General features: G+C 44.0%; 1 protein-coding gene across 3 annotated transcripts; it reads left to right on the forward strand.

Annotated features, from left to right (window-relative positions):
• Positions 1-764: 764 nt before the first annotated feature.
• TNFRSF1A (TNF receptor superfamily member 1A) lies at positions 765-13,441 on the forward strand. 3 transcript variants are annotated; one of them, XM_052665958.1, is made up of 10 exons: positions 765-938; positions 6,756-6,957; positions 7,250-7,378; positions 7,693-7,836; positions 9,387-9,468; positions 9,774-9,841; positions 10,065-10,187; positions 10,523-10,560; positions 11,286-11,442; positions 11,873-13,441. In XM_052665958.1, the coding sequence occupies exons 1-10, from the start codon at positions 900-902 to the stop codon at positions 12,172-12,174; spliced, it is 1,284 nt and encodes a 427-aa protein (XP_052521918.1). In that variant the 5' UTR covers positions 765-899; the 3' UTR covers positions 12,175-13,441. The 3 variants fall into 3 exon arrangements, with proteins under 3 accessions (XP_052521918.1, XP_052521899.1, XP_052521909.1); XM_052665939.1 differs by lacking the exon at positions 765-938 and adding an exon at positions 1,246-1,479; XM_052665949.1 differs by lacking the exon at positions 765-938 and adding an exon at positions 1,555-1,716.
• Positions 13,442-14,736: the final 1,295 nt, after the last annotated feature.

Raw genomic sequence — 14,736 nt, forward strand, 5'->3', positions numbered from 1 at the left:
TGGCTAACATACTCCTGCACCTGGAGCTGAAACAACTCAGGGCTTAAGGGGCAGCAGATAAAGGCAAGTTCTGGATGATTAAGCCACTTCTCTGAATACACTGTTAAATGCTGCCTTTAGAAGTAAATACTGAATGAAGCAGAGCTCATCCCAAAAGTTGCTTGCACTGCACTGCACTTTTGCCTTACAACATTGATGCAGCTGGTTCACTGACACATATGGGAAACGTGTTTTACCAAAAATAGTACATGCAGGGCATGTATTCTTGAAATATATGCAAGCTGGGCTGACCAAGAAATCTTACAAACAAACAAACAAACGTGTTTACAAGGCAGTTAAAATGCCAAGTTACTGCCTTACAGCTGAGTGGTTCACTTTCCCATGAGCTTGTACCTGAAGAACACCAAGACCACATGCAAGGAAATGTAAGATTGCAGCAAGCTTCATTCTGCTCCAATTCCGTATATTTATTGTTTCAGTCACACGATACTACCCATTACTTTCCTCCAGATTGCCCACTTCAGAGAAAACCGGCACTAACAGATAACTTTTTGCCAGAAAGCGGCAAGATCTGCCGTATGAGACCGCCGCCGCTCAGTTCAGCTCTGCGCTCAGCGTGCGGTGAGACCTTCGTTCTTCTCGCCCCTGGCTGGAAGTGGCGCCGCCCCGGCACAAGGCAGCTGCCTTCGGATCTGCGCCCGTCCTGCGCGGGGGAGGGCAGGGAGCTCGGTGTCTCGCCGCCCTCTTTCCTGCCGCCTAGCTGCTGCTGCTGCTGCCGCCGGCAGGAAGTTGGAGACGGGCTGGTTTCGCTCCGCGCCGCTCCGGCCGGGGCTGGGCTGCGTCGCCGGCTTCTCTGAGCGCCGGGACCCCGCTATGGGGACGTAGAGGGGCGCAGAGCCATGCGCGGACTGGCGCTGCCCCGCAGCTCGCTGGGGACGGTAAGTCACTCAGAGGGGGTTCCGCCGCACCCCGAGCTCGGGACGGGGCTTCGGACAGCGGCTCGGAGGGGGCAAACTGGGAGACGTCGGCCCCGGATCCACGGCAGGGTGAGCTCTCCGCTGTGGGATCGATCCAGGGATTCGATTCGTAGCCCGCTGCCGGGGTTCGTGTTACCCTGCGGCAGCGCCCCGCAGCGCCCATTTTCTCTCGCTGAGGGGAGCGGGGGGCGCGGGCCAGGAGGTCCGTCCCGGGGGTAGGCGGGGCTGCGCCGTTTCCGGGATTTATCCCTGAGTCAGGGAACGCACCGCTGGATTTACAGGAATGCGTGACGGCTTCCCAGACGCCGTTAACTCCCGAGGCACCGCGGGCCGCTCCCGTTCGCGAGGCTGCCGCTGCCCCGGGGCGCTGGGGAAGCTCCGCGGTCGGGCAGTCCCGGTGTCTGTGGGCGCTGTTGCTGTCTGCTGTGCTGCCCTGTGCAGGGCGAGCGGCGGCTGTGCCCGACCTCTGCAGCTGGGGGGGCATTACAAAGCGAGTTGGCTGGTAAATTTCCTTCTTCGCGATCCAATTTCTAAGTGTTTCTCAAACTTCAGCTGGCTGACTGTCTTGTCCTTTAGCTCCTGGCAAGGCAGCATGGCTGGGGCTGCGAAGCACTCCACCCCTTCACCTGACTGCAGAGCACTGGCATCTCAGAGCCTGGTTGGGATTTGTAGAGGTGGCTTGCATACAGGTTTTAAAGCAGCAAACCTGAAAAAGCACATTTCTGACCTAATGATAGTGGTATGTGTATTTTTCTGTAATTCATATGCCATATGTAATATTACTGATGTTATTAGAAACAAAATGCGCAGAAGGCATTGAATTCCTTAATATGTTACCTTGTCCTCAGTTACATAGTGTGGTGGAGGAAGAGTGCTCCTTAGTAGGATTACTGTTCTTTTTCAGGGAATCATTTCCCTCCTACTTAGCTTTGGTCAAAGTCAGCTTTGTAATTGCACCACACGCTCGTTACAGATAATTTATGCCTTTTCCATAAAATCATGCTATTTTCGTCAGCGTTACAATTCCTGCTCTGTTGCTTGTCTATTTATCTACCACTTATTTTCCTTTCTGCATTCACCCTCATGCTCTCATGGCCTTTCTTACTTCTTTGATGTCTCTATTCTGTTCTTCTGATTCTTAAAAATTTACTATAACTTGTTCGTATGCATTCTCTTTGCATTCTTAACCTCATTTCCTCACCCTCTGTGTTTTCACCATGTATTCCCACAACTTTAGTAGTGGAAAAAGTGATGGCTCCCTTCATTGAGGCCAGTGTTTGCATATAAATAAATAAATATAAAGTTGGTTTGGTTTTATGAGAAAAAATGATGAAGCAGTTACAAGGGTGCTTCTGACAGTGGTTGATGTTGAAGGCTAAGGTTTTGAAACTGGAAGCCTCTTTTCACAAGAGCTGTAAATTCAGCTGCCGTGTTTGTTACCAGAGGCATTGGGCACCATATCTTGTTTGTCTGTTGAGGTTTCAGACCAGGGCAAGCGTGTGATACTGGAAAATAGAAGTTTCCCAGCTTCCAGACATCTGTGAAATTCCCAAGTCAGAACAGTGTCTTTGTCCTAGGAGCCCTGCGCATGTTTCTCCTGCTGACAGATGTGGTGGTCGCTTTTGGAGTCCTGGCATATTCCTGGTGGGGAGCCCCACTCCTTAGCTGGGTGTTGGCCTAAAAAATACCTCTCTGTGTGTTTGGTACCTGTCACTTGTATGTTTCTTGTGAGATCTGTCAGTTTTTTCTTTGGAAGAAGTGGAGGACAGCCATCCTGTTTCATCTTCTCCATGGTGTTCATGACTTTGGACTCACTTCTCAGCTGCTCTTTTACAGAGTGGTGTTTTAAAATCACTTTTCTTGTAGCAGCTGTTCTGTAGCTCTGACCATTGTCATTTCTGAGTTAACTCACATTCTTAGGACTGGGGACCAGCCCAATAGTCTGGATTCCAAGTGCGGGGTCCTTATGGATTTGTATGTAACAGCACACTCTGTTTTGTTCTTAAGTCTCTTCCTAAGAGTTCATAGCATCTGCTTGGATTTCTGCTTTGTCCATCCACTTGTATCTGCTTGTCATTCCATTTGTATCTGCTTATTAATGCAGTTTTCATTTCTATTTTTGATGACTTCCAGCCAAATGAAGCTGGGCCTGTGCCAATCAGCATTACATGGTAATTTCAGTTCTCACAAGCAATCAGTATTGCCAGTTTGGATGGCTTTATTTTTTTAATCTACAGGTTTTCTTTGAACTAGTCTTATTATTTGAGGTAAAGACAATATTGTCTTTGGTCATTGCAAGGTGGCTTTGCTTTTATTTGGGACAGAGCAGGAGATTCTACGTTATGGTCTTGGCCTTGTCCCTGTGCTTTCTTGGCATGCTTGAAAATCCAGCCTAGTGAACCTGAGAACAGAAAGAGGATCTCAAAGAAACATCATTACATTTTTTCTGTTAAACAGAGGTTGTCGATTCTAAGGAATTGGATTCAGCATGTGGCAATTACTTGACTCCTAAAAAAATCCACCTAGTGAATCACTGATACAGGGACCTATGCGTGGCTCCAGGACAGCTGCCCAGCTTAGCAGCTGCTCTCTCAAAATTAAAGCCCTGGGAAGGGAAGCGTGAAGGGGGAGGCCCCCATTGGAACAGTGCTCTGATTTGAGGTGTGTGGCTGCACCCTCAAGGTCAGACTGCTGGGTGGTGGTTGTGCGTGTGTGCTCAGGACGCAGGCACAGTCTCCTGGTTTTAGACAAGGCCCAGAATTCCACCATTTGATCTTCATAAAACGGAAGATTATATATAATAATAGTTAATGTATCCTCCTCGTGACCTTTCCAGGTTTTAGTGAGCAATGAAAAAAGCTTCCTGTAAATGTTGCTTTAATATACATTTCTCAGCGCCGAAAGCAGAAGTGCCGGTTTCCCATGCATCTTTGTACATCAAAATCTCTAAAAACCTCAAAGAAGGAGCTTTTGGCTGAAGCAGTCACACAAGAAGGGTGTTACTGCACCCTGATTTCTTTGGAGTCTCCTCACTCTTGTTTTTTTTTCCCCAACTCCCAGACCTACTAGTTTGCATGACACTGTTGTATCAACTGGAGCTGTCAGCCACTAAGTTGCGTGGAAGGCCTGAAAAGGAGCTAGGATTGCCTCCCAGGTGATGAGCATGCATGTGTGGCTGTCACCTGGAGGAGTGAAATGTTTTGAGAAAGCTGTGCATGTTTTCGCCTGCAGTATTTTGTTTATTTCTGCGTCAGTTTCAGAAGTGAAGCCTTGAGTTTCTGCTGACTCGTTTTTCCTGGGCAGTCCCCGCTAGCTAAAACCATGAATCACCGGTGTGCACAATGTGGTTTGGTGGTTTGAGTTATCATTCAGCTTCAGTAATCCAGGCTGTCCATTTTTCTGAGCGGTGCTGGTTTTTGGGCACTTGTTTGTTCTCCTGGCAAGTGAGATAGGAGCATAGAGTTGTATATCCAGCAGTGGAGAATCGCCCATTTCATTTGTACAGGACCTGTAAACTCTGTCTTGGTGATCTGCTGCCTAGACTTGAGGCTTCCTTGCTTGATAATTTCCTGAACTCTTTTAGGTTTATAATGGGTGTAAACAAGTGTAGTTGCTGAATGGTCTGGGAGTTGTTTAAGATGGTGATGTTTTTTTTTTTTTTTCTTTCTTATTTTTTTTTTTTTAAGGGCTGAATCATTGGCTGTGAGTCATCTGTGGTCTGACACAATCTGATCTTCAGATTTCGATCAGTAATAATTAATGTGCTGATTCTGGTTTGATTGCACTTCTTGATATGCTTTCACTTAATCTGAATGATTGCAAACACCTTTCCTGTTTTCCTTTCCTTTCTGAAGAAGTATCTGTCCAATCTCGCATCTGTTTTTGGCTTGATCTTTGATGCTTCCCTCTGTTGTTTATATTACTGGCTTGTTTGACTTTTGGACTAGCTGTATATATTCCCTTGCTGGAAGATGCATCACTGGCTGAAGGATCAGTTTTTATTGTTACTATCAGACCATCTGTGTGAATGATCTTTTACCCATTTTCCTGCAGACAGTCAATCTTGTGAGGCTGTCAGCTGCTGGAACAAGTTTTGTTTCTTACTTAATTTTGGAATGTTTGCATTTATCCTGTGGTCAGCTAATCAAGCTTGAAATGATAGCTATTTGCATGTGTGATTTCTTTCTTTCTTTCTTTTTTTTTTTTTTTTTAATTGTTACCATTTTAGCAGCTGGTGTGTTGAATATGTCTGTTGTGTGACAAAGAGCTCTGAAATTCTTGGAACAAAATGAGTTATTGCTTTGTCAGAGTTTGCCAAGCCCTATCCTTCTTAAGGTTTTAAATGTGTTAACTTTCTCCTCCAGGGCTTCAGTTTTGGGAGAGAAACAGGATTGTGTGGGGCTGTCATAGCCATCTCTTTTTGCATATCCTCTCTGAAGACTGCAACCACAAAACTGGTATCAGCGTTGTGGTTTACCCTTACTGGTTTGCTGCTCTTTTGCTACTGCTCTTCTAGCCCCGGCCCCCCCACCCCCCTCACCCCCCCCCCCCCCCCCCCAAAAAAAAAAAAAGCGAGCAAAAAAGAGAGCTCTGTAGTTGTAGTTGAGCTTGTGCAGCAAGGTACCTTACTGATTTCAAAAATGAAAGCTGGGAACACATTGCAATGTAGAAATGTTAATATAATGAAGCTCAGTGTGAAATTGTGTGGGCAGGAGAGATGGAGAGATGGTATTCCTTTTCATGTTGATGTTGTTTAATTCTGGCCTGTCTGAATGCATGGTTGGAATACGTGTCCAGGGTCTACTTTTTCTGTTGGGGCTGCAGACTAAGGTTCTTCTTCATGTGTTGTGCTGAGTCTGCCTACATTCTCATGCGCAGGGTCTTTGGCTGATGAGTCATCTGTTCTGTGGTCCTAGCAGGATGCAGACCTTTTGGCCGTGACACAGAAAGCACATTTCTCAATTCTACTGCTGGGAATGGTGTCCTTCATTACCAATTCAAGCTGTTCTTTTAACTCTTTGTTCTGCTCTTCCTTCCAGTGCATACACGCACACATCGTACTGCAGTCAAGGCAATCATAATATTTTTATTGTTAAAATAAATAATAATGTAATCATTTTATAAAGTAATCCTAATTAAATTATTAGATTATAATATAATAAGATTTTGTTGTTAAAATTCTTGGTAGCAGTAACCTTCAGAATTAAAAATAGCAAGTAAATCTTAAAGGAGTAAAAAAGAAAAAGTCTGGAGGTTTGTGGCAGGCTGCTCAGACTGACTGCTAACAGTATTAGTTTAAAACAAAAAGTGTACTTGCTGGGGAGAAGTCGAATACCTATATTTCCCACTTCTCTAGGGCTGGCCTGCTTAGAAAAAAGTTTTGAAGCTTTTCTGTACTTTGCCTACTGTGATATCATTCTGCGCCTTTTTATTGCAGACTTGCCATCTGGTTTAGTTATTCAGTTGTTCTGCAAGTACTGGATGCAGTCTTCTCTCTGGAACTGTTTCTAGATTGACTTGTTCTTTTCCCTAATGAAAGCATTCCTTTGCTCTTGAGTAATTTTCCTGCAAGCTGCAGCATCTTCAAGGCATTCCATCTATATGTTGTACCTCACAAAAAATATTTGCTCTGAGTACAGCTAGCTTGTATTAATAATAGAGGTGACAGGCATGACTCCCTCTAATACTGTACTCTGCTGAAGTCAACTGTGCAGTCTGCCAGGAGATGGGAGATTCTCTAATGTTTTTCTTTGTTTTTCTCCCTTTCCCTGTTTGCAGGTTATTCTAACATTTGTCTGTGTGTTGATGGATGAATCAGAAGGAATTGCTCCAGTGCCATATATGCTGCAACTCCGTCGGGTGACTTTGGATGGAAGATATCCCTTTAACATCTTGAGGAGAGAAAAGAGGCAAGTGCGGTGTCAGCTTGGACAATATCTACATCCCAAAGGGACCCACTGCTGCATGAGGTGCCATGCAGGTACAGTACAGTAGAACAAGTGCATTACTCTTCACCTCAGTTGCATTCCCTTGTCCCGTGCTCTCAAACTATCTTGTCCTCTAGCTACATCAGTGCTCCATTTCCTTGATAGGAATTCTTTCTCCCTGCCTCTTCTCTCGGACTGTCAGTCTCCTCCATGCTCGAGAAGCAGCATGCTCAGTCCTTTCTGTGTTGACTCCAGGGTTTCTTTGAGGATTCAGTGACTCCAATTCTCCGTAAGACAACATGTGTATCTTCCTGTCAGATCTCTCTTAAGCTGTTTTTGTTGCAGGTACCTACAAGTCAAAAGACTGTAAATGGCCTGACCAGGCCCCTGTCTGTCTTCCCTGTCCTAATGGCACGTTCACAGCTGTTGACAACATCATGAAAAAATGCTTCCAGTGTACACGGTGCCGTACAGGTGAGTTATCTGTGGGTCCTGAGAAACATGGGTGATGTTAGTAGGTGAGGGTCCGGAGGGGATGGCAAGATGAGTGAGCAAGCCTGGAAAAAAAGTGACTGAGTGGGTACAGGGACAGTGTAGGGGAAGGGATTCAGGGACAACAGGGATAAGACTTGCAAAGTTACTACAGTCTGAGATGCTCTTTGCAGCCTTTGTTTTTTTTTTTTTTCTTTTCCCTGTGTGTAGATTAGGGGCTGATAACACCTGTTGTCTTAACAGTGGTCTGAGCTGAAGGTGGGGTCGGTACAGTCACTTTTCATTCTTTTCCTCAGAATTGCAGCAGATAGAAGAGACCCCATGCACCCTAAAGCAGGATACTGTGTGTGGCTGTCGGAAGAATCAATATCAGTTTGGCCAGGCTGATTTCTTCCAGTGCAAGAACTGCAGCCCATGTGTTAATGGAGTTATTGCCAACTGTGAGTATAGCATGCGTATGGTACAGATGCCATTAAGATAGATGTTAGCATCCTTCTCCTTGATTGCTAACGTGCTGCAGCAGCTTGCCTTTAAGTGATTTTAGCTTTGGGACAACTCTGTCTTGCTTGCCTGCTTTCCTGAGGAAGACTGTCATTTTTTGCCTGCCTTGGAATCAGTTCCTGTTTTCTGTCACAGGCTATACCTTAACGTGTGTTTTCTTGTGTTGGCTATTATGATATATTTGCTACTTAATTTCAGTAGTTCTGCCTTCCTTGCATGTACTGAACTAAGACCTTTATGTTTGAATGCCAATTTCCTACTTTCTTTCCTCTTTTTGTCTTTCCTTGGATATTTCTCCTTATGCTCATTGCATTTCCCTTACTAACTGCTCTACACACTGTAGGTATAAAGGCTGAAAATGCCACTGTTGTCAACGTCCAGTTGAATGCTGAACCATCACAGTATACTGTGCAGCATCTTAATGTAATACTGAAGTATACCAACTGCATTTCATTGCCATCACTGGGATGTGGGGATGGTGCAGATGTCTGAAAGAGCTAGCCACGTTAGCTATCCCAAACCTGTCTCCTTTCTAGTGGGGGATCAGAGATGTTAACCCCATTCTGTTTGCCACCCTCCAGTTTGTCCTGAAGTCTAATTCTGCTCACATCCCTTAAATGCTCCTTACCTCACTGTCCTAAAGCAATCCCTCTTCCTCATAAATTCTGCTTTTCCTGTCCCCTTCAATGTGATTTTTTTGGTCTCTTTTTAAATACATTCCCTGTGGAGTTTAATGAACTCGGTTACAGTTTTTGTGCTTACACCTGCTCTCAAGGGTCATCATCATACACTGTCCTTGAGTGACTTCATTCCCTTGTCTGATCTTTGTCTTGTCCCTCATGTGTAACAGAATGTATGCTGCTTATTGTAGCGCCTTTTTACCTCTCTTCTTTTAACTTTGCCTTTTCTTCACTACTCTTGCCTGTTTTTTTTTTGTTTGTTTTTTGTTAATTTCAGCATCTGTGCTGTGGCTTGCTTAAAAGCAATAACTTTTCAATTTCTCACCCTTCATAATCACAGAACAACAGATCACAAGCGTGAATATGTGTGTCCTATGGCTTGAAGTGATTTCTCCCTGCCGTGGACTGACTTCCTCAGCAGTCCCAGCTGCTCAGAGACCACTTCTTCCTTATTTTTGCCTAATGCAATTTCCCCTTCCTGTCACACTTGAACTGGAGTGACTTTCCCCATTCTGCATTGCAACAATTCTTATCCATCAGACCCAGCTCAGAATCTCAGATGCAGTCTTTTTTTTTTTTTTTTTTCTTTTCCCAACCTCAACAGAGGTGTCTGACCTACCTGAACAGTGATGCCCTCACCTTTATTATTATTTTCTTCTTCCCCTGCCCCAAGTAAACTGAGTCTTCTTTCTCCAGTAACAGTTCAGGCTCAAAGAGGAATAATCTCTCACCTGTCTTGGGATGAATTTTTCTCCTTTTGGTTTCTTTGTTATCCATATTTTGCCAAGACTTTCTTCTTTTCTCTGCAGGTTCAAAGGACAGAGATGCAATTTGCAGGTGTAAGCCTATGTTCTTCCTGACTCTTAATAACGTTTGCAAGCATTGCAACAGGTAGGCTTTTTTCTTTTTCTCTGTGTGACTGTCAAATAGGAGAGAGAGATGATTCAAGTTCTACAAGGGGAGGGAATTTTTCTCAAGGTTCTGTCCATCTTGAGTTTACACGACTCTGGCTTTTCGGGGCAATTAGTATTGTCCTCCATTCCAGTCCTCTCCATGTAGTCATTGTGGAGAACCACTGAGGACCACAGTCAGTAAACACACTACATTGCTTTGCTTTGCAGGCTCCTCTGGACTCATTCTAGGATTGCTGCAAATGTCTGGTGTTGCATGCTCACATCTCTGATTTACTCTTTCAGCTGCATTGGAGAAGAGTGCTTGCAATGCAATAGCCCAGTGACTACCTCTCCGAATTCATCTGAGCTGAGTGAGTACTGGGGGAACCTCAGGGACAATGGAATCTTTTCAGTGTGAACTTTTGTTTTCTTGACATTACCTGTCAACCCCTTGCTCTCTTTACTGTTTCAAATCATTATTCTTTTTCTCATTACCATTTGCATGCGCTCCCTTGCTCTTCTTTCTCGAGTACTTAAGTACTTACCTGTTCCTTTCTCAGTCACTCACTCATTTGCCCTCTCCCTTTTGTCCAGATGGGAACCTTGTTCTTGGCATCATTGTGGCGATAATTGTAGTTATCTGTGTCCTCTACATTGTAAATAAAGCAGTGAGGCTGGTTCAGAAAAATGGGATAGCTTCTTCTTTCTACTCCTGTGGTGAGTATAGCAGCATATGCTGTGATACTGTGATAGACATCACTCAGATGTGTGAATGTATGCATGCACACGTGTGTGAGGAAAACAGTGGGATTCATTACTTTGCTCTGATACAAGGCCAGAAGGAACATGAAAACTCAACAGCCAAGCTTGCTGGTATGCTTCCTGCAGCTCTGCTTCTGTGTTGTGACTGGAAGTGCATGTGAGCTCATTTCTGGCAGATGGCAGTTTGCTATAAAAACCTTTTGAGGTCAGGATTGTGAATAGCTGCTTTCCTGTTTTCTCTGGGAAGAGAGGAAGTGAAAATAATTTGTTTTCTTTCTTTTTCATTCAAGTATCTTTGCCGCAGACAAGCAAGGAGCCTGTAGCTGAGGTGAGCAAGATGGTGATTATAAGAGCTTCCCTTCCTCTTTCAACCATGTTAACCTGGGATCCAGAGTAAAATTGTTCCCTATGGGCTGTTTTCAAACCTTGTGTTTTCAAACAGGCTGAATAATAGGGCTGTTTAATTCAAAAGTCTTTCATTGTAGCAGGTGGAACCATTAAAATTTTACTTTCTTTTTGCTAGGAGATGCTTTTCAAGCTCCTGACTTTTTTCTTTCTGGATGCATTGCTTTTTTCAGATAGCTAATCCTTAATCCCATTGTCTCCTTATATATTTTAAGATGAGAAAATTCAGATGGTTTTATTTCACTTCAGAACTTCCATCCATAAGCCTCTCAGTCCAGCTTTACAGTGTTTCCTCAGGTGCGTTGTTGATCAGCAGCAATTAAGAGCAATAGTCAAAGTCGGGTTCCCACAGCGTTACAAAGAGGGTTGATGAGTGAGGTGGCCTGTGGAACTTCTAGAATGGCGATGAGTTGGGATTCCAGGCTTTCTTCGAAGTTACCACTTTCTTGATGTTCAAAGAAGAATTGAATTCCTTGTGAAATAGACTTTTGATGCCTTCTGCTTAAAAAAGAGATATAGGGAAAATTCAAACTTGGGCTGCTTCCCACCTGTCTTTGCAACATTTTCTTTTACAAAGCTGGTGATTCCTTGCAATGGGAGTACTGTGCTACTGTGGGTGATTGTGAACTGAGACATTGTCTCTTTCAGGTGGAGGTAAAAGGAAGTGCAATTGCTGTCCTTCCCGAGATCCAGAAAGAAAAAGAATTGCTAGTGAATGCAACACCACCATCTGTACCTCTGCTACAAAGTTCACATGAGCTACCAGACTGTGTCAGACCTGCCAGGAAGAGGCAGCTTCCAGACAGTAAGTGTAACTCCGGTATCCCTCCCTAGGCAAATCAGGAGTTGATTATGCAGATATGGCTGGGAGGATGAGACCTTACCAGGTGTGCATGCCCTGTGTATGAGCATGCATACTTCCCTGTCACCCATTTTTTGCAATCAGCAAAATGGATTGTCTCATATGCTGCCATAGTGTCAGTTTTAATGCCTTTTTTTTGTTTTTAACAAAAATGTGGCAGCAAGGCCCTAAGCTTGTATGTTTAAGTCTGCTCGTAACCTTATAAATGCATATGGAAGTATCACATTGTTTTTTGAGGGTTAAGAGTGAGTCTGGACATCATGTGGGTCTATAGAAGACCTGAACAGGAGGGGGCAATGCACAGTCCTAAGACATGTTCCCCTTGAGGCTGCAGAACCCTGATTCTCACACTTTATTTCTTCTCTTCTTTCAGACCCTGCTATTCTGTACACTGTGGTGGATCATGTACCACCATCTCGGTGGAAAGAGTTTGTGAGGCGTCTGGGTCTGACTGACTATGATCTGGAGCGAATTGAGATGGAGCATCGACGTTTACGAGATGCCCAGTATGAAATGCTCAGACTCTGGAAACTGCAGATGGGCCATGCTGCTACTGTGGAGCACATCAACTGCGTTCTCAACCAAATGGAGCTGAGTGGCTGCAGTGAAGCTATTCAAGAGGCTTTGTTAAACCAGAACTCTCATCAACCTTGCAGTTTCCACAGTGATCTTTGATCTTTCCCCTTGCTCTGACTTCTGAGAGAGGATCATAACTCCGTTTCTTGTCTTTCTTTTTCCATTCCCTCCTATCTTTCTATCCCTCCTTAAATGGGTTGTTGGAAACAGCAGCAGCATATGCTGGACGTTTGCTTTGCAACCACCATGTTAGTTCAACTCCTTTTAAGCCAAAAGACACCTCTGCAACGACTCCTTTCCCAAAGAGGGAAAGCACCTCGTAAAGGAAGTGATACGTGGATTCTGATCAAGATGAAAACAGGAGCTCAGAGTGACGTGATACCTCAGCTACTCTGCAGACAAGTTGTTGCTAAAGCAGGTGCTTCACTCACCACGTGATAGGCTAACTGGCTGTTCAAATGCTAAAATATTTACTCACTTTTTGCAGATCTATTTTTCTGCAATATCAGATAATTAAACTGGCTCACATTGCAGCCATTTGATTGTGAAATCTGACTCAAGGGAAGTTGTGAGAGGACATGCCTGCAACTGGCACATTACTTCTGGGAGCAGGAGGGGATTGCTCCCTTTTGGTATCAGCTACAAAGTGCTGCACCTTCAGCCTTCTTACTATGGCAGACATTGCAGACATTTAGAAGGGGTGGCTCAGAGAAACAGGAGGGCATTATCCTTTTCACGCTCCCATTTCCCTCTGGTTCAAGAGGAATAAGGATTCTGAGCCAGCGGGTCAGATGAAGGGGTTGGTGCTTTTTCTAAAGATTCTTTTGTGTGTAAAAACCATGTGAAACAGCATTAACAAAATGTGTGTATGTGTGTTCTAGTGCTGAGTGGAAAAGAATGCACGTGTCTGTGTGGGTGAGGAGGTACCTTTGTACCTGGCAGTGAGTGTCCCTGAATACCTGTGCTTGCACACAGGTTGGTAGGCTTGTGTCTGCTTGCCTGTCTCTCCCTGAATGATTCACTGAATCTGACCTAGCTGCAAATGGGACTGTGTATATGTACATATATATGAGACATTTTTTAGCAGCTGTTGGATAACTTCACACTACTTTCCTTTCTGGACTCCATTATGTAAGTGCTACTTGGGTATAAGAGACGTCTAATTCCATCTGCAAGCTCTCACCATCGTTTTCTCATGGCTGTTACCCTGAGTGAAGCAGAAGTAGCAAAAAGCAATTAGCCTGCATCAGGTGCAGGTCCACATATTTGTGAATGTGGATTTTTAAAAATCTGTTGTCTCTTGACTAGAGAGAACCTTTCTACTGTAAATACACTAAGTGCTCCAAATTAAAATTCATATTTTTAACTCTGCCTCCATTCTTCTTTTGTCCATATCAGCTTCACTTCTCTGGCTGTGGGTGGGGGCAGAAAGTGGAGAATGACTTCCAGAAGCAGAAAGGGTGGGTTGTACATGAGCTGGGATGTTGCTCTGGTGAAAAAGGTTTGTGTTTAAAAAAATTAAAAATAAATAAAAAAAAAATTAGTCTTTTCTGTGTGAAGCTTAGCAGCTTAGGTGCCCTTAAGACACAGACAGCTGTGAGGGCAGGAACTAGGAATGAAAGCAAGTCATTTCAGACATTTGAGAGTCAACTGGGATACCTACATAAAATTCATTTTGAAACAATGTGCAAGCATTTGGAGGTTTAACAATGAAAAAATTATAAAAGAATACTAATAGATTATACTTCAGTGTTACTCTTGCTGAGGCAAGTATTTATCCAAGTTATCCAAGGAACCAAAACACTATAATCAGACAGTAAGTTCCTCCTGTATTGATGGGAAAACTTGTGTAGAAATGAAATGTGCCCAAGCTGTTGAGAACACAGCTGGTAGCTGAAGCCTGCTTTAAGTCCCATTTTCAGCCTTTGTTTTGCCACTTTTTAAAATCAAAGCTCATCATAAAATCCTTGTTACGTTTCTTTCGAAATCTGTGTTCAACAAACAGCAGTATGATAATAACTAGAAGGGTGTACTCTTCATGTTATGGGTGAAACAGGGAAACCAGGTATGCCAATGGCAAGCTGCTGCCAGGCCGTTGGGGGCTGCAGGCCCAAACTGATTATACAGAAAGCAATTCACAGTGTTGAGAGGCTTCAGAGGATTTTAAAGATACCTTCAGAGTAACTAAGCCATTTTGGCACATTGTGGGTATAGTTCTGAGAAGCGAACGATAGAAATCAATGCATTGAAACTGAATGGCAAAGTTTTTCTACCATTAAGTCAGGCATTCTTTATTAGCAGCATCAGGAAGCACTGGGGTATTTGCACCATAAGCCCTTCCAAGATGATGTGATTCTGAGTCCATTATATTTCCACTGGTAGTACATATTCGTCAATTATCTGTGAGATAATTAACACATACATGCCTATCTCAGGTAGTGATTAATGAGGTTTCCAGTCTTCTAGGGCAACAAGGCTTGTGAAGGGCTTGGAGAATGTGCCCTATGAAGAGAGACTGAAGGAACTGGGGCTGTTCAGTCTGGGGAAAAGGAAGCTAAGGAGAAACACTATTGCTCTCTTCAAATACCTGAAAGGTGATTGCAGAAAGAGCAGGGCTGGTCTCTTCTCACTGGTGGCAGTGACAGGACGAGGGGAAATGGC

Source organism: Tympanuchus pallidicinctus, unplaced genomic scaffold, assembly GCF_026119805.1.
Source record: "Tympanuchus pallidicinctus isolate F22 unplaced genomic scaffold, pur_lepc_1.0 scaffold10, whole genome shotgun sequence".
Lineage (NCBI taxonomy): Eukaryota > Metazoa > Chordata > Aves > Galliformes > Phasianidae > Tympanuchus > Tympanuchus pallidicinctus.